The sequence below is a fragment of the Chenopodium quinoa genome, unplaced genomic scaffold, assembly GCF_001683475.1.
Source record: "Chenopodium quinoa cultivar QQ74 unplaced genomic scaffold, ASM168347v1, whole genome shotgun sequence".
In the NCBI taxonomy this organism is placed as follows: Eukaryota; Viridiplantae; Streptophyta; class Magnoliopsida; order Caryophyllales; family Amaranthaceae; genus Chenopodium; species Chenopodium quinoa.
The window spans coordinates 1,410,201-1,429,599 of NW_018744633.1; the positions used below are offsets into that span (position 1 = coordinate 1,410,201).

General features: G+C 33.5%; 2 protein-coding genes across 2 annotated transcripts; both read right to left on the minus strand.

The window, feature by feature from the left end:
• Nucleotides 1-5,856: 5,856 nt before the first annotated feature.
• Nucleotides 5,857-6,741, minus strand: LOC110701555. The gene is made up of 2 exons (XM_021879189.1): nucleotides 6,234-6,741; nucleotides 5,857-5,990 (listed from the first exon to the last, which is right to left on the minus strand). The coding sequence occupies exons 1-2, from the start codon at nucleotides 6,739-6,741 to the stop codon at nucleotides 5,857-5,859; spliced, it is 642 nt and encodes a 213-aa protein (XP_021734881.1).
• A 291-nt stretch (nucleotides 6,742-7,032) lies between these two features.
• LOC110701502 lies at nucleotides 7,033-8,142 on the minus strand. The gene has a single exon (XM_021879143.1). The coding sequence runs from the start codon at nucleotides 8,140-8,142 to the stop codon at nucleotides 7,063-7,065; it is 1,080 nt and encodes a 359-aa protein (XP_021734835.1). The 3' UTR covers nucleotides 7,033-7,062.
• Nucleotides 8,143-19,399: the final 11,257 nt, after the last annotated feature.

Sequence of the window (19,399 nt, forward strand, 5' to 3'; positions counted from 1 at the left end):
GCTTGATGTAAATATTCTAATGGCATTAGCCTTTTTATAATATAATTTCCCAGTTGTTGGCTCGGGCGCTATATTATTAAAGATTTGGTTCATAGCTATGATAAGTCCGGATATATTAAAGATTAATTTATGGAGGATTGTTTGACTTGGTACCATGTTAGATGGTGTAATTTAAACGAACAAAAATTAGGGGAAGCAACAAGACTTTCCCTTCAACAAAGGGAAAAATGTATAATTTAGGATTATAGGGTGTATTTTCTTTACTCATGGCTTTTAATATGTCGTGTTTTTAGTAAGTATTTAACTAGTGTTTGGCCCGGGAGTTGCTCCGGGTGTTACTTTGAGTATTTTTATCATTATTATTATTATTAAAGAGCTTGAATGAATTTTTTTTTTGTCGAAACTTATAATATTACAATAACAATAATAAATAGTTTTGAATAATTTTTGCTTTTAATTCTAATATGTATTTATATATTTATGTGCATAGATTGAACAACATTAGCTTATAACTTGGTGGTAATAAGTTGGTCTTCATTCAATGAGGTCTTGTGTTCAAACTTTATTGTATGCATTTTTGGTTAACCATGACATGAAACAAAAATATGCTAGAAGTACACGTGGCATATTGAATGATGATGTGGCATTATGCTGGTGTAAGAATGAGATACACGTGGCACATTGACATTTTTAGGAACGCTTTTTAAGTATAGATAATAATAATAATAATAATAATAATAATAATAATAATAATAATAATAGTAATAATAATAATAATAATAATAATAATAATAAATTATAGATAAATATAGATAGATAATATAATTAAGTAAATCTTTATACATGCACAAAAAGTATATTGTATTAGATTATAATATATTTAGGATATTTATGTCAAAAATATTATTTAGCGAATATGGTTATGCTAGTATATCTTTTAGAAAAATTGTTTCCTATCTTATGAGTTTAGGTTTTGTATAAATACTCAACCTAAAAAATAATTCAAAAAATAGAAATTTCAAAGAGTATAATATTGCATAGCGAAAGAAAATATTTGAATCCCACCGGTGGGTCTAACTTTCTAACCCACCTTATAGGTGAATCTTACTTTAAAGCACTTTTTAAAACAAATTTTATGATGGAAATATTACAAATTATAAGATATTTATTAAAAGTTATGATTAATTTTTTTTATATATGAGTTATTAGAAGTATTGTTAATAAAACTCTATACAACGTTTTTATCTTAAAAAAAATCTATCCAAAATTTGATTATCTAGCATCATATGTGTCACATAATACGTATATGTGGCGTGACACTTGGAAAAAAAACTGAAATGCCAAGTGTCAGTATCTCGTGGCCTGGTTGTGAGACCTGTCGTTATATATTACTGACTAGTTTTGTGTCTGGGCGATGCGCGGATTGTCCTAAACTTTTAAGCTTAAATACAATTAATAATAGGAAAAATTGCCCTAAATAATCCGACCTTTTCCTCATCCCCTCAAAATAATCCCACCTATTGATTATTTTTTAATAATCCGACTTTTATACCTCTTCCGCTTTAAATGGTCCCAATCGGTCACCTAACTTGTAATTACAAGTTACTAGACACGTGTCAGTATAGGATTGGTCAAAAAAATAAAAAAAAACAAAAAAAACCAGAATAAAATTAAAAAAAATCCCAAAACCAAAATCCGTCAGCCCCAGCCACCGGCTTTCCGGCCACCATCTCCTTCCCCACCCCGAATCCGACCACCAAATACCTTCCCCTTCTCGATTCCGGTCAATCCCTTCAAGTTTTCGGCCGGCCTAACTCCACCAGCAACCCGCAAACCACCAAGTAGCAACGCTACTGCTACTCCTTCGCAAGCCCCCGGCGAACATCAATAGAGAAGCCGCTTCGACGCCCACAAATTAGCCCCAAATTCGGTCACGCTGAACTCCTTGACCCACAAATCCAGCCTCAGCTCGCCGAACTCCTTGACCCACGAATCTGGTCTCAGCTCACTAACCTCCCCCACCCGATTCCGGCGTCACTAACCTCCCTCATCCCTCGTCCCCTAAATTCGGCTTCGCCGACCTCCCCCATACCCTGATTCTTCCCAGCCAACCTCCCCCGTCCCTTGATTCCCCGATGTCGAATCCCCTACCTGATTCATCCCGTTTTCTGGGATTCATCGATTTAGTTTGGTGGGTTTTCGAATGGTTAAGCTTATTGGTTAATGGGGTTGGGTTGGCTGGGAGGGTGGGTGTGTGGGATTTTGGCCAATGCGAACTCCGTGGCGGTGGTTTCGGGTCTAGGGGGATGGTGGTTGTAGGGTTTGGGTTTGGGTGGTGGTGGGGATGGTGGTGGCTTAGGTGGTGGTGTTTTTATTGTTTAAATTTTTGTTACTAATTTTTTTTTTACCAATCAGATAGCTACACGTGTCAATTAAACTTAAAAAAATAAAAATTACCTACTCAACCGGTTCCTGGTAAAATGGGACCATTAAAAAAGATAAAGGGGTAAAGGTGGGATTATTTAAAAATAATCCAAAGGTGGGATTATTTTTAGCGGGTGGGCTAAAGGTGGGATTATTCTTGGCAATTTTTCCTTAATAAAAACCCCTTTTGATAATGTAAAGTATTAAGGCATTCGTTATCATATCTAACAAAGGTAAAACTAGGTCGTTGACTAATCCTTTCTAAGCCAAACAAAATTTATAAGCACTTAAGAAACCTCATTACAAGTATGGAGGTAAGTCAAGGGTCGAACCCAAAGGAACGGTTATATTCAAGTGCTCTCAATTGTGCGCCTAAGCTAGGTCGAAGTCAAGGGTGAAGAAGGTAATACTAACAACTAATAAAAAAAACGAGCAAACAAATAAAACACTAGGGAATGGGGATCAACAAATAATCATGAAAATTGTAAAAACTTGGGAAGAACACGCCAATCAATGGTTGTGAAGACTAATAATAAGAGCTATCAATTGGAATCAAAGAGCTATCACCCAATTGATAAGCTAGTGGTCTCTACGAATAACAAACTAGGAGAAGCACAATCCAAATCAATTGATGATTGCAATTCCTAAATCAATGGGTCGTGTCATTAGCAATTACATGCAGTCTAGCATAATTCTCAAGGCCTAATCAAATTACACACATGCAAACTTACATTAATCACTTTAATCTCAACAATTAATCAACATAATTCCCAAATTAATCACAATCAATCAATAATACAAGTTTCACCCAATCCCTAACAAAATAACTACTCAAGATTCATCATCTAATCATCATGCAACTAAGAAATCAAGAATCAACAAAATATGAAGAACAATTGCACTAATAAAGAATCAAACATCAAAATCAAATCAAACATGAAATTAAACCAAGCAATAAAATGAGATAGAGTTAGAAATGCTCGTTGATAATAGAGAAGATGTTCAACATAATTGTCACCCTTGTATCATCAATATCTCAAATCACCATTGAAATCTCTCACTTTCTCTCTTTAAATCTACTCCTAAACTAAACCTAAAACTAGAGAGAGAAACTCTCAACTAATTTAAGCTAGAATTATGATCAAAATTATGTATAAAAACTTATTACAAAAATTGGGGTAAGATAGGTATTTATAAAAGGCGCCAAAATCAAAGCGAGCAAAGCCGGAAACAGGTATGAGCGCCTGCACGAGCAGGGGTGCGCGCCCGGGCTCTTCTGGTTTTCTTGGACTTCTTCGATGCCTCGTGCGCTCGCAAATGGGTCTTCGTGAGCTCCACTTGATGAACATTCGAGATGGCAGTTTCCAAGGGCCTCCACGGTGGGTTTAACACCATCTCTCATGAGAGCGCAGCTTGAGAGCGTTGGAGCTATAACTTAGAGCATCCGATTCCTTGCATCTTGAGCTTTCCCAATGCTATAAGTTTTCTCCAAATGCATCTTCCAACTTAGTTGGCCACTAATATCAAGACCCAAACCTCGTATAACACCTATAACCACGAGAAGAGAGCAAATAAAGGAGAACACACTAGAAAAACCCATAAAAACACACAATAAGAGAAAAAGGTAAAATAAATAGAAAATGCATAAAACTAAGCATTTATTAAGAGAGAAAGCTATGAAAAGAAGGTAAAAACAACATAAATACTCATCAAGTGAGTGCCATAAATGGAATTCATCAAATACCCCCAAGCTTAACTTTTGCTCGTCCTCGAGCAAAACCAAAACAAGTAAGGGAAAAAAAATGATGAGCTTATTCAAACAAACAAAAGAAAAAGAGAGGAGAATAAAATATACACTAACTCACTTTCATAAGAATCATGATTGTTATTAGCTAAAACATGCCCTTAAAACCCTAAAGTCGCCAATGAAGACTAGTGAGATCTCATGAGGGTTTCCTAAAAGGTTAACCCACAACTATTCTCAAACCAAGCAAACAAGGCAAAAAATGAAAAAGAAATCAAAAGAAAAGAAAAGAACACAAATGTTCATGAATGGACTTTTCAAAATGAACAAGCACAATTGAATGCAATTCTTATTAAATAAATAAGGGAGTGCATGTTTTAAGATATCCAAGGTTGATTGAAATATAAGATATGCTAAGTATAGAGAACTGATGAGACACAATACACCTTCATCTTAAACAATCTTACCATGTCCTACCAACTAGTTTCAAATCCACATGTAGTGAATATCTCAATGATTCCTCAAAGGAACCGAAAAAGAAGAGATTTTAAGGCTACTCAACATCTTGACTATGGAAACCGCTCCATAGGCTTGACTCACATCTCCCTCCACCGACTTGTGACTCAACCAAAAAGGTCAAAAGGTCTTGAAAAGGGTTTTAATGTAAGGTCTAAAAGGGTGAAGGTAGGCTAAAATTTAAAATTTGGTGATATACCTATATTGTGAAGCAAAGACTGGCCAAATCTCAACACCATAATCAAGCAATCAACAAACAAGAACACCAACACCCCAAGCTTATTCAAATCCAAAATCACAAATATATATACAAAAAGCATAAGAATGCTTCCCCCAAGCTTGAACAAAGCATTGTCCTCAATACTTAAAATAGGGAAAAATACACTTACATCAAAATATTTTTGAATTTTTCATTTTTCACATTTTTTCCACTTTTTCCAAAGCATATGAATGTTCCTTGCTTTTTCTCTTTTTTTTTTCATTTTTCTATTTTCCACTTTATTGCATTTTCCTCGCCTCTTTTAACTATGGACGGCTTTTTCAACTGACATTTGCCTTTATTCACAAAATAAACATAACACAAACTTGCTTACATTATAAGAACCTATTATCAAACTCATACACCATAATCTCCAACAATAATGATCAATTGCTTCACAAAAACAAAGAATGGAAACAAGAATGAAGCGAAAGGCTCAAAATCTAAAGACATGGCTTGAAAAGGAGGTTTATGGCTCAAATGGTTAGAAAGTATGAAAATGTAAACCCAAAATAAAGAAATGAAACTATCCTAGAAAAAGAAAAATTACCATCCCGAAAAGCAGGCCCGTTTCTGAGAATTTAGAGGCCTAGGGGCGGATTATAAAATAGGGCCCTAGTTAGCTAACTATTAAATTTAATAATAGAAAAAATGGGTATGCAAAAAACGAAAAATACGCGGTATTTTATTTATAGTTAAGATAATGCTTATACAACATGTTTCCTTCTAGCATTTCTAGATGCAAAGTCATTAATAATAGTTTCTACATCAATATGCTCTAACATAGTTCTCTCAATACATAAAGTAGCTAAACCATTCAACCTTTCTTGAGACATTGATGATCTCAAGTAGGCTTTCAATAATTTAAACTTTGAAAAAATTCTTTCGACAGATGCAATTGTTACCGGCATAGTCAATAGATCAGATAAGCTATTAATGCATTTGGAAAGCAATCGACATCTTTGACAAACTCTAGAATCTCATGTGCCGACATCAACATATTTGGTAAAGTCATTTGCAATACTTTTAATTCTGAGAAAAGATCATCTGCATCAACATCAGACAAATTATTATGAGAAAAAGTAGTCTTAAAATTGATGCAAGATTTTTTTAATTCATGATTGTCTAATGACTTTAATTTGATTGAATCAAACAAAAATCCAAATATATTATCAAACACCTCTAATTGTTAAAATCTATTTTTCAAAGAGTTTATTGCCATATCAACAACCACCAAAAAATAATTAACTCTACAAGATTCCTCGGGTGATTGTATTTCTTCATCATTACCATTATTCTCATAAAATTGCATTTTTCTAAATATTTGACGCTTTGTCGGAAGTGAAGGCTCTATATCCATATCAAATGCAAGGCTTTTAGCAATATTTATACTAGATTCAAAGCCATTATTTCTATACTCCTCAAAATACAACATAATACCTTTCACTTCCTTCATTGCAGCTCCAATACACATAGACTTAGTTTGCAATTTCTTACTCACATTTTTAATTGAGAATAAAATTTCATACCAAATCACAATGCCAAGTAAAAATTCATAACTTGCAACACAATTAGCTAAACTTTCACATTCACTCTTAGTCTTAGCATCATTACCACTAGATTCATATAATTTTTGCAAAGCTAACTTTATTTGAGGCGCTTGAAACCTAATAGCTTTAACACTTTTGATTCGACTTTCCCATCGAATATTACACAAAGATTTAACAGTAAGACCCGAAACATTATCAACTAAAATATTCCATTTTTTGTAGAACTTGCAAATTATGTGTATATGCATTGCACAATTCCAAAAAAAGAAATAGGTTTAACACAAGAATGTACCATATCCGAAAGAGTTAGATTGAGACTATGACAAGCACATGGCATATATAAAGCCCTTGGATTTATTCCAAGTAGTCTATTTTGAACCCCTTGATGTTTTCCTTTCATATTAGAACCATTGTCATAACCTTGACCTCTAACATTATCAATATCTAAATCAAGAGACTTGCATACATTTAACAATTCATTAAAAAGTCCCAACCCTGATGTATCATCTACTATTAAGAATTCTAAAAAAATCTTCTACTTTTATCTTATCACAAGACACATTAACACATCATACTATCAAAGTCATTTGCTCTTGATGGCTCACATCCGGGGTACAATCAAGTATCACAGAAAAATATTTAGCCTCTTTGATGATCTTTATCATAGAAGTTCTAACACTATGGGCTAAAAGAGAAATCAATTCATTTTGAATTTGAGGACCAAGGTAGTGATAGTGAATTTCATGAATTTTTATACGTCTAACATGATCTTGCATTATCAAATCAAATTCAGCTATCATTTCAATCAAACCCAAAAAATTACCATTACTATCCTCATACAATTTTCCATTAGATACACGAAAAGCTAAATTATGTTTAGCAAGATATTTAACAACATATATTATTCTTATCAAAACTTGTCTCCAACGTTCCTTTTCTTTAAGAATCCCTTCTTGCAACTCTTTATCAATGCCTTTGTTCTTATTCAATCTCAATCTTGTTTCATTCCAAGCACTCATATTAGTCAAATGTTCAACACTATTCTCATGTAGTTTGAGTTTCTCGCTCAAATGTTTCCAATCATTCACTCCATCATTTGCTAAAAGAGTTTTATTATTTTGAGAAGTGAACAATTTACAACAAAAATAATATACTTTATCAACATGTTTTGAATAAACCAACCATTTTCTATCCAAAGTTTCCCCATTACTCAACTTTCTTATAAAATAAGAATATGAAAAATGCCTAGAAAAACTATCGATAGGAAATGTGAGATTTAATTCTCTTATAGGTCCTTTTTCAATCAAAATATCTCTAGTAGCATCAAGTAAACCCCAATTTCTAGGATCATAGATATCAAAAGGAGGGATAAAGTGTCCATTAATACCCACAACAACATTTGGCACATCATTAGGAACATCGACATTTGGCACATCATTAGAAACATCGACATTTGGCACATCATTAGGAAAATCGACAATTGGCACATCATTAAAATTATCATCACTATTCAAGTTATTCGAAGATTCTTCCACTCGACTACTACAAAAAAATTTATCTAATGCTCCTATTTGAGATTCAATCAAATGTTGGGCTCGTTTTCTTTTTTCCCTTTTATCATGTCTGGATGCATATTTTCTCGGAAACATTATTAAAATAAATAATATAATAAAAGTTAAAGAATAATATCACCGAATCTCGCAAGATGCTAGTAGTAAATCCGAAAAGTCCAAAAGTCGTCAAATATGGGTAACACCCAGGGGTGTCAATTCGGTTAAACAGTTCGGGTTTGGGTTGAGTTTATCAGTTTCGGGTTATAACGGGTCGGTTTATAACGGATTGAAATAATAAGCGGTTCGGTTTGGGTCGGTTTTGAAAATTACGGGCCAGTTCGGTTTGGTTTTTTTAATTGCAGTTTCTATTCGGATCAGGTCCTTATCGGGTCGAGTTCTAGCTGGTTCGGGTCATAATCAATTTGGGTTGAACTGGGTCGGTTTGAAAACGGTTTTCGCCCATTTAATGTGGGTTTCGGTTAAAAACAGTTCAGGTCTTAATCAGGACGGGTCGTAATTGGTTCGGGTCATAATCAGTTTGGGTTTAAATGGGTCGGTTCGAAAATGGGTTTCGGTTCAAAATAGATCGGGTGAAATTAGGTCCAACCATTATTGTTTCGGTTATAATCGATTTAGATTGAACTTGATTGGTTTGAAAACGAGTTTACCCAATTTGAAACGGGTTTCTAATCAAAATCATATCGAGTTAAAATTGAGTCGGATGATTATCGAGTCGAATTAGTCAGATAATGGGTAGGAACGAGTCATGTTATAATCAAGTCAAGTCATAAATAAGTTGGGTTTATCGAGTAGTGGGTTGAAACAGATTAGATCATAAACATATTGGGTTTTAAACGACTCAGTCATAACGGGTTACGGGTTTAAACGGTTTGGTCATAACGGGCTACGGGTCGTAAACGGTTCGGTCACAACGGGTTACGGATTATAACCGGTTCGGTCACAACGGGTTACGGGTTGGAACGATTTAGGTTTATCGGGTTTTAACGGTTTTCGGTTTAAAACGGGTCGGGTTACTATCGGGTTTAAACGTAATCGGTTTGGGTTGCTTTCAGTTTCGGGTTGTAACGGTTTGGCTTGATAACGGGTCAGGTTAGTAACGATTTGCACAAATTCGGTTTAGTTCAGTTTCGGTTTGGAAAAAATTGGGTCGGGTCAGTTTTCGATTTCCAAAAAACGGGTTTTAAAAAGTTCAGTTCCTTTTCGGATCGGTTCGAAACAATCGAGTTTAATGGTTCGGGTCAGAAACTGACAGCTTTAGCAATACCTACAATAACATAAAATTATAAATTCAGTACAATTGAATAGTACATTATTTAAATATATCATTTATCACTTGACAATTAAACATATGGTGAATATGTGATACTGTCATACACTCATAATTCATTAATACATAAAGAATTAAAGACCATAAATAAAATCTATCAATCGACATTTGACAAAAATGTGATACTGATAACTTCTTTTTTTTTTTGGGTAGAGATACTGATAACTTGATGAGTAATAATTCATAATTCATAAATTCATAATTAAAAATTCTTATTTGACAATTTGATAATTCATAATCAATAATCAAATATCATATTCATAATTCAAGCAAACTGATAAATTAAGAACTAACTGGAATTCTAAAAAAATATATTTCGTGTAGCATCTTTAAATTGCTTTAAATTGAATAATTCATAAATCAAAATAGATTAATTGCTTTAAATTGCTGGAAAAAAATTAAGAACTTACTCGTATGATTTCAGAAATCTCAAGAAATACTCTGATACTCCGTATGGTTTCTGATTTCCTCTTCGAACGTCGAAGCCAAACTCCATAATAATGGTGAAAAAATAATAGATACAAATAGAAAAAAGTGATTAAGAAAATTGATATGTGAATAACAATTAAAAGAATATAATTTATAGGCAAATTCTTAGACTTTGATCCCATTGAAAATTGATTGCAAAGATGAACGTTTATGGGGGAAATCTCTTCTTAGAATTAATTTGTGAAAGAAAATGAACAATCAGAAAATTAATTGATTTCATGAATGAAATTGAAGATTATACAGTTGTATTTGGGTAGATTATAGGAATTAATATGGCAAATTCAACTTCCCAAAGATGAAGGGGCTATTTTCTAGGAGGAATTAATTTGAGGGGATTTTTGAAGGAATAACTTGATTGATTAACTTGAAGTCTGGAATAAACGCCGCTTATTTCGTATAATCACTACAATTTTTTTATATATATACACGAATATGGGTTTCAAATTTTGGGGCTCTGGACGGGCGCCCCGGCCCAGATACGGCCCTGCCGAAAAGATGCCTTTGTCCTTCCTAAATGGTTCGGTCGCGATCTCAAGAGATGAGAGTCAAGTTATTGATAAAGCATGCAATAATCAAGGATCCACGTGCCGCTCATGCAAAATACGTAGACGGATAGAAAAGAAGGAAACCTCACATGGTTGTAGCTACAACTCACTATTAGTTTCAAATTCACCATAGGGAGCAACACTGTAATACCCCGTATTTTTACACGTTTTTTTTATTTTAAATAGTATTTTGTGAGGTATTTAGATAATTTGAAATAAATTATTTATGGCATTTTAATTATTTATTTTAAATAAGTTTGTAAATATTTTATACAAGAACAGTTTTATTGAATTAATTATTTTATTAAGTTGGGATTTAATTTAGGAAAGTTTTATTTTAGTAAATTTTTATTACGAAAGGGATTAGGAAAGATTAAAAAAGGAAAGTTTAGGTAAGAAGGGTTTCTAAAGAAAGGGGTATAAATATTGAACACTTGGGCAAATTAAACTTTGCCCATATTGGAGAATACCCAAGGTAAACTTTCTTTCCCTCTTCCTTTATTTCTTTTTCTTTTTCTTTCTTTTCCCCTTCCCTCTTATTTTTGCAAGGCCGACCACCACCTCACACCACCGGCCGCCACCACAGCCACAGATGCAACGGCCAATAGCCACGGCGACACCGGCAGGGCTCGACAGCAGCTCAGCCGTGCCGGTGCTATTGTTGCTCGGCCCCCCTCAGGGAAAAAATATATATTTTTTGTTTAATCCTAGATCTAATTATAAATTATGAGTTTAGTGATGGTTTTATGATGATTGACTTTAAGTATGATGCAAATAAATTTTCAGATTTTAAATTTAATTAAAAAGCCCCAATTTTGAAACCCTAGATTTATAAATAATTGATTATTGAAGGAATATGATTTAGTGTGGTTTAAACCTTTAATCTGAGGGTTTTAAAGTATAATTATAGCAAGTTTTCATGAATTAATAATGCTGGAATTTTTGTTAGTAAGCTAAAAATTAAGTTCCTTGAAGAAATTTTGACTACCCGTTAATTGGGATTAAAGTATGAGGTTTTAAATTAATTTTCAGCTTGTTTTAATTAAATTATGAGTGGTTTAATAAGAGTATATATTGCTGGAAATTTGTGGGGGAGTAGATTTTAATGCCATAAGATGATTTTGGATTGTAGGAGACTTTAAAGTGAGCGATTTCTATTAGTCGTGGTGATTTTAAGATCGTATACAAGGTACGTTCGTGTACTTACTATATTTTTGATGATGTAGTAACATGCTAGGCTTGATTATTTAATCCCAAGAAGTATCATGCTAGATTATGATTGGAAATTGTGATTGGTTGACATTGGTGATTGAATTATAAAGCATGATTTATTTGTGATGGATTAATGATTGGAAAATAATCCTTTGGCATGTTGAATATGAACCACACATTTATTTATGGCATGATAGACAGCATGTTTAATTAAACTACATGTTTAATTTGGTTTGGAATATTAAAAAAGAATTTTATTATGGTTCATATAATTTTTATTGATGCTATAATCATGAGAAAGGAGCTATGTAAGTGTCTATGTACACGAAGAATAAATTATATGTTGGTGCCTTAGTGCACTTAAGGTGTTTCTAACACCGAGGTATAGGAATTTTGGCGCATTACGCGTTTAAGGTGTCTTTGATACCGAGGTAGATTTAAAAAGGGTTCAACATAAATATTATGTGGTTACTAATTATTCAGGATTTAAATTGGAATGTTTAATTGTTTGGATAATTATGATGTTTGATTGTGTTATGGTTTGAGAGTCATCACCGAGTGTAATAATATGTAAATAACGTAAATTGAAAGAGATTACACACCAAAACTCTTGGAACGTATATACCTTGAGTATGAATATATGGGGGGATTTATGTGACTTTATATTTGATCATAACTTCTACTGGGCGTGTAGGACGCTGTATTTTCCTTTTATTATTATGTGCAGGAATTCCTCCATTTACGAGTGGTTCTTTTATACCGGTTAGCTCCCGTGTTAGTACCCCTGTATTGGGGCAAGTTAAGGGGAAACCCATTCGATTGTAATTAATACTAAATAAATTATTTAGTTACTTAGTTGAGAAGTCTTGTTGTATGTTGTGTGCTTGTAAACAGGTGCAACGAGGTAATTTGTGTATTGATAGGTGAAAGCATGTTAGTGTGTTTAATTACACTTATGTACTCAGCTTTGTTGATTGTGTGTTTATGTCTTTGTTGGCCTTGTCTTTACCTTAGCCCTATGATGACCCATTTTAGTGAAGAGTAGTGGAAACAAGTAGAGAGAAGCTTTTTAAGTGATGAAGCATATTCATGATGGGCATGAGTGAAGAGCGAATCATGCTAGTTTCCATAATTTTATGACGTGTTTATTGTTTTCATTATTTTATTATATTATGTTTGTCAGACTAACGCAAAGGTTTTGAATTGGCTCAGTTTTGTTAAGGGCCTACAATGGTTCCAAGTTGTAGATTAACTTTGTTATACTTTGGTTTGACATTACTTTCGTTGGTTGACTTTTAAAGTTGAGTCGTTTTGAATGTATTTAAAGATAGTCTTCCGCCGTGTGTCTTTGATAGTTGCCTTAGTCGTTGTCACGGTGGCAGTAATGTCTTAGATTTTCCTATTTTGAGTTTTAAACAGAGCAAAACAATTATTTTAAAAGAAAGGAATTCTAGGGTGTTACAAACACCTTCTTATCCCAAACAATTAGAATCCGGCTTCAAGGCCCCAAAAGTTATAAAGACACTACCTTAGCATACTCTATCCTAGAATCAACCAAACATACTCTCAAACCATGAACACCGTTACCATTTAAGAAGAAAAGCATTCAACTATACAAGTCCAAAAGTATTATATCCAAAGCAAGAACAAATTAAACACAATGCAAATTTTCCTTGAAAGAAACATAATCTTTTTGGAGTTTTTCAATATAAAAGAACATGGAAATGCATATACAAATGTGCATGTCATATATGAATCAACATTCCACCAAACATGGTAGAATAATCTCCCCCAACCTTGAATGAGACAATAATTCAAATCATAAATCATAGAATCCATGAGAGGGGAAAACAAAGAGATCAACCTACAAACCAACACATGTCCAACAAGTCATCAACCATTAGAGAAATATCAAGGAAATATATTATCGGATGTTATGTGGGTGTAAATACCCGCAAATGTCCCAATTCAACCTTTCAAAGCTAATTTCCTCTAGAATTGAATCTTGCTTTCCATATGCTAGCATATGTTGAGTCATACTTTCTTGAATCTTGCTTCAAACCAATGCACTAAAGTATATCAAGTTATGTACCTAGAGAAAGCCACACAAACATTTCCATGAGAGAAAATCAATTCTAAAAAGAAAAGAAATGAAAGCAATAAAACACGGGTTACTTCCCGAGAAAGGCTTGCTTAAGGTCCAAGCTTGACTGATCTAGTAAATAATATTGCAACGAATGCAAGAGCTTGTCAAATGCACTAATACACATTTTGCAAAATAGAAGGTAGGAAAATGACGGGAAGAGGATGTGCAAGAAGCTTAGTACACACCTATGAGGAGAGAGATGCCAAGAAAAAGAAGAAAAATCAAAAGAAAACTCAACAAAATAAGAAGAAGAAGAAGAAGAAGAAGAAGAAGAAGAAGAAGAATAAGAAGAAAAAGAAGGCAAACTCTCCTCAAAATGCTTTTGGGTGGCAAAATCACCCTTTTCCTCAATAATCGATGAGTGGGGAGCTTGAATATCACAAATAGAAGGAGGGTCCCCAATCGGCTCATTAACAAACGAAGGGAGGGATATAAGAGTGTAAGGGATATGGTTAAATATCCTTGGAAAGGGTTATGAGAAGAGGGAATAAGGGCAATGATTACTCAAATAAACTCTTTCTCACCATCGTGCTTCAAATCACCAATAAGAGCATGGAAAGCAATAATAGAATCCTAAAAAAAAGAACACTCATAATCTCCATCTCCCTCAAACATCCAACTTCCATGGGAGACCACATAATCCCCTCCATTACAACCATGAACAACAACTCCCTCAACATCCTTAAAGCCCAAAGTCTCAAAACCATGCATGAATGGATGCAAATTCATTTCAAACTCATCTCTCTCCCGTGAAGCATCCTCAATGAACTCATTCAAAAGGCTATGGATTTTCATTTGACTCTCAAAGAACATATTGGAAATAACCTCAAACGAGTCCTAATACTCATGGATAGAAGAATCATAATCATGCACTTGAGACTCATTAAGATGGGAGAAGGGGTTGGGATTTTCAAATTCAACACTCTCTTCATTCTTAGCTCCTTTACCGTCATTCAAATGCTCTTTAATGGGATCCTCACACTCTCTTGGTTGCTCAAAATCATCATCATCCTCAAAGCACACATTAGATTGGAATTTTTCACAAACAAGCATCAAAGATGACAATTGGCTCTCAAGCTCTCCACATCTCCTTCTTTCCTCCTCAAAATGCTCGTCACTCTTTTTCATCATCTCTAATTAACTTCTCATAGAATTAAGAATCGACTCCTTACTAAGCAAGCTCATTACTAAGCTCAACAGGTCTAATTTGAGTTACAAAAATAGCAATAAGATATTCAAAAGGTCTAGAAGGTTGAGGCTCAATAAGAGAAAAAGAAGTACAACCAAGATTGGAAGAATCAACATTAAGATCATGAGCATATACATAACGTTGGGGAGTGAGGGCACAATTAAGTGTATGAGATTCGTCATTAAGGGAGCAAAACACATCACAAGAAGGCATGGGAAATAATGAAGAAAATTGAAACACATCATTAGCATCAACTTGAGCATGTACCTCAATATCATGAACAATAGGAGAAATAGAGTTGAAAATATTTGTTCTAGGTTCACTTATTGGATTATGTGACAATTCACGGGAATTCATGCTAACATAATAAGAAACAAGACATTGCATATCAATATTAGAAACATGATTACCCCTATCATATACATCCCAAGGAAACCAAACATAAAAATCCCAAGCATCATCAATTGACAATGCTCTAAATTCACCATTATGCATGCATTTAACTTCATCCCTAGTTTGCTCATTCAAACCAAAATAGCACATCTCACAAGCTTCCCAAAGATTATTACAACAATTATAATCAAGAAATCCCACAAGTTTATTGAAATATTCACAAAAAGACTCATTATCATATTGAGGAAATGAGAGACATGCCATTTTTTTTTTGAAAACTAGAAAAAATCAAATAAAAGAAAAGTATGTACAAATACCTAGACTAAAGTAATAAAAAACACTCAAACATAGACACTGTTCTCCGGTAACGGCGCCATTTTGACAAGGGGAAAACTAGGTCGTTGACTAATCCTCCCTACGCCAAAAAACATTTATAAACACTTAAGAAACCAAAATACAAGTATAGAGGTAAGTCAAGGGTAGAACCCAAAGGAACTGTTATACTCAAGTGCTCTCAATTGTGCGCCTAAGCTAGGTCAAAGTCAAGGGTGAAGAAGGTAATACTAACAACTACTAAAACAAACGAGCAAACAAATAAAACACTAGGGAATGGAGATCAACAAGTAGTCATGACAATTGTAACAACTTGGGAAGAACATGCCAATTAATGGTTGTGAAGACTAATGATAAGAGCTATCAATTGGAATCAAAGTGCTATCTCCTAATCGTTAAGCTAGTGGTCTCTACGAATAACAAACTAGGAGATTCACAATCCAAACCAATCAATAATTGCAATTCCTAAATCAATGGGTCATGTCATCAGCAATTACAATGCAATCTCGCATAATTCTCAAGGCCTAATGAAATTACACACATGAAAACTTACATTAGTCACTTTAATCTCAACAATTAATCAACATAATTCCCAAATTAATCACAATCAATTAATCATAAAAGTTTCATCCAATCCCTAGACAAACAACTATTCAAGAATCATCATCTAATCAACAAGCAACTAAGAAATCAAGAATCAACAAAATATGAAGAACAATTGCACTATTCAAGAATCAAACATCAAAATAAAATCTAACATGAAATTAAACCAAGCAATAAAATGAGATAACGTTAGAAATGCTCATTGATAATAGAGAAGATGTTCAACACAATTGTCACCCTTGTATCATCAATCTCTCAAATCACCATTGAAATATATCACTTTTTCTCTCTAAATCTACTCCTAAACTAACCTTAAAACTAGATATCTTTCAAAAAAAAAAAAAAAAAAAACCCTAAAACTAGATAGAGAAACTCTCAACTAAGCTAAAATTATGATCAAAATTATGTATCAAAACTTCTTACAAAAATCGGGTTAAGAAAGGTATTTATAAAAGGCATGGAAACTAAATCGAGCGAAGCCGGAAACAGGGAGGAGCGCATGCGCGGGCAGGGGTACGAGCCCTCGTATGAGCCATGTGCGCCTGTGCGTGTGGCCTGCGCGCCTGTGCGTGTGGCCTGCACGCCCTCGCTCTTCTACGTTTCTTCAACTTCTTCGATGCCTTGTGCGCTCGCAAATGGGTCTTTGTGAGCTCCACTTGATGAAAATTGGGGGTGGCAGTTCCCAAGGGCCTCCAAGGTGGGTTTAACATCATCTTTCATGAGAGCGCGGCTTTAGGGCGCAGAAGCTAAAACTTGGAGCATCCACTTCTGTACCTCTTGAGCTTTCCCAATGCTATAAGTTTGCTCCAAATGCATCTTCCAACTTAGTTGGCCACCAATATCAAGATCAAACCTCGTACAATACCTATAACCACGAAAAGAGATCAAATAAAGGAGAAAACACTAGAAAAACCATACAAACACACAATTAGAGAGAAATGGTAAAATAAAGAGAAAATGCATGAATCTAAGAATTTATTAAGAAAGAAAGCTATGAAAAGAAGGTAAAAACAACCTAAATACTCATCAAGTGAGTGTCATTACTAGTTTCAAACGCACATTAATTACTAATAAAATATGGAGTATAAAGAATTAAAATAAGTTTTTTTTTTCATGTGTCATTTTACCTAATATTTTTGCTTTTCGTTGATTTAACTATTACAATATATAATTTTATGCATTAGAAAGATTTGTTTCAAGAATTAGAAAGATTTTTTTTGTTTTGATTTTTTAATGTCATAAAACTTTCATTTTAAGCCAATGAGAATAAAACATGTGTAACAAAGAATTCTAACAAATGATTGTATCTTGTCTTCCTAAAATACATAAAGTGAGAAAATTATAAACTACCTCCATTGCATAATATTTGCAACTTTTTTTATAGGAATTTTGGCTGGCTATTATTTATAAAATATAAAATATTTCAAAATTGGAAATATATAATATGAAACAGAGGTATGATTAGATTTCATTTAAAAATTCCCTAAAAATATTTTATTATATATAACAAATGTTTGATCCACTTAAGTTAAATAAAATAATTTTTATTATTTTTTCCCTACCTATTCTCTTCCACATAATAAAAGATATGTTGAATATATAAATTAATATTGAATTGAAATTTTAGTTAAGAAATATGATTACAAATTAGGGTGAAATAAAATAGAAAAAAATGTTACATGTATGTACACATTATATGGAATAGTATTTATTTGTAGAAAGCTTAACAAACAAATAATTGTAGAAAGATTTGTCAAGTCATTTTTTAAAGTAATTACTCTAAACTGTATTTTTTTTAAAAGGTAATCATTATATAATTTTTTTTTTCTAATTTCTTATTTAAAAAAAAGCAAAGACACACCATAAGATGACACTCGTTATTGCTGGTGTGTCTTTTAGTATATAGTTACTGATATTTTACTTTTTGTAGTTTTATTGTAAATAAATATCTATGTTATTATTAAACTTGATATTTTTTTGTCTGCACGTACTTAAATAAAATCTAATGAACTGAATGTATTTTTTACCAGACTAAAATTACTTTTTCTGATTAAAACTCATTTTTACGTATTTTCTATTTTTTATTAAGATATATTATAAATGGATCTCATTTTTAAGAACTTTATAAAACGAACTTAATGATGAAAATAGTACTTAGTTATAAGATATTTATTAAAATTTATAATTAATTTTGTATATATGAAATATTAGAAGTATATCAATAATTAAACACTATACAACATTTTTATCTTAAAAAAAACTATCCAAAATTCGCTTACTTAGCTTCTTATGTGTCACAATAATACCTGTATTTTGCCTACCTGAAGGGAATATTTCAAGTCAACCCACACTTGAGCCCCCCACTGTGATCATACACTTAAGTATGGTGGCGTCCAAAGGGAAGGAAGCTAGAGCAAAAGAGTCGCCAACAAGTTTTAGGAACTTGTAAACCATTCACAGGGTGAAGGTTACACCCTTTAACGATCCAGGAGATCGTTAACTCCAATAGGTCTGGAACCAAGACTAGAAGTTCGGGGATGAAGGTACAAATCCAACCTAAAAGAGATTGAACTTGCCCTAATAATAGGCCTCTACTTTATTTTTCTCGTATTCATGTGCGTTTTCTGACTAACATGCAATCAATAGGTTAACCCTAAACCTGTTTATTCTTTTCCTTATTGGACTTCCACCCTGATGCATATCTTCTTGCCCCATCCACAAGGCTTTTCCTCGAGTATAATGCATTCCGTTGGTGGCAAGCAATTGCCGATATTAACAAGTTCAGTACTGGGTATTTGGTAGCGAGCCAAATCATCCACCCTGTTCTCCGTATTTTTCACCGCCTTTTGGGGTATGTGGTGTTTAGCAAGCAGGACTTGATCAAGCTCTCACATGAAAAGCTCTTCACTCTATGGGTTGTAACTAAGGAGAAGTTGATAGGGCGGCTCAACATGGGATATTGGTTCACATTATGTTGTGAAGCAATCAAATCGGGCAACAAAACAGTTGAAATCGCTCTTGGTGGGATGATAACTAGGATTGCTAAGAATCTTTGGTATGAGCGCTTCTTTCCCGCTTGTACTCAAGTTGGGAGT

What these genes read in the sequence shown, in the direction of transcription:
- LOC110701555 (XM_021879189.1), bottom strand. Translation starts at nt 6,741, where the DNA reads ATGCATATACACATAATTTGCAAGTTCTACAAAAAATGGAATATTTTA. An exon ending in GCAATTTTATGAGAATAATG is followed by an intron (nt 5,991 to 6,233) that starts GTAATGATGAAG and finishes ATGTTGATGCAG; the next exon opens with ATGATCTTTTCTCAGAATTA.
- LOC110701502 (XM_021879143.1), bottom strand. Translation starts at nt 8,142, where the DNA reads ATGTTTCCGAGAAAATATGCATCCAGACATGATAAAAGGGAAAAAAGA.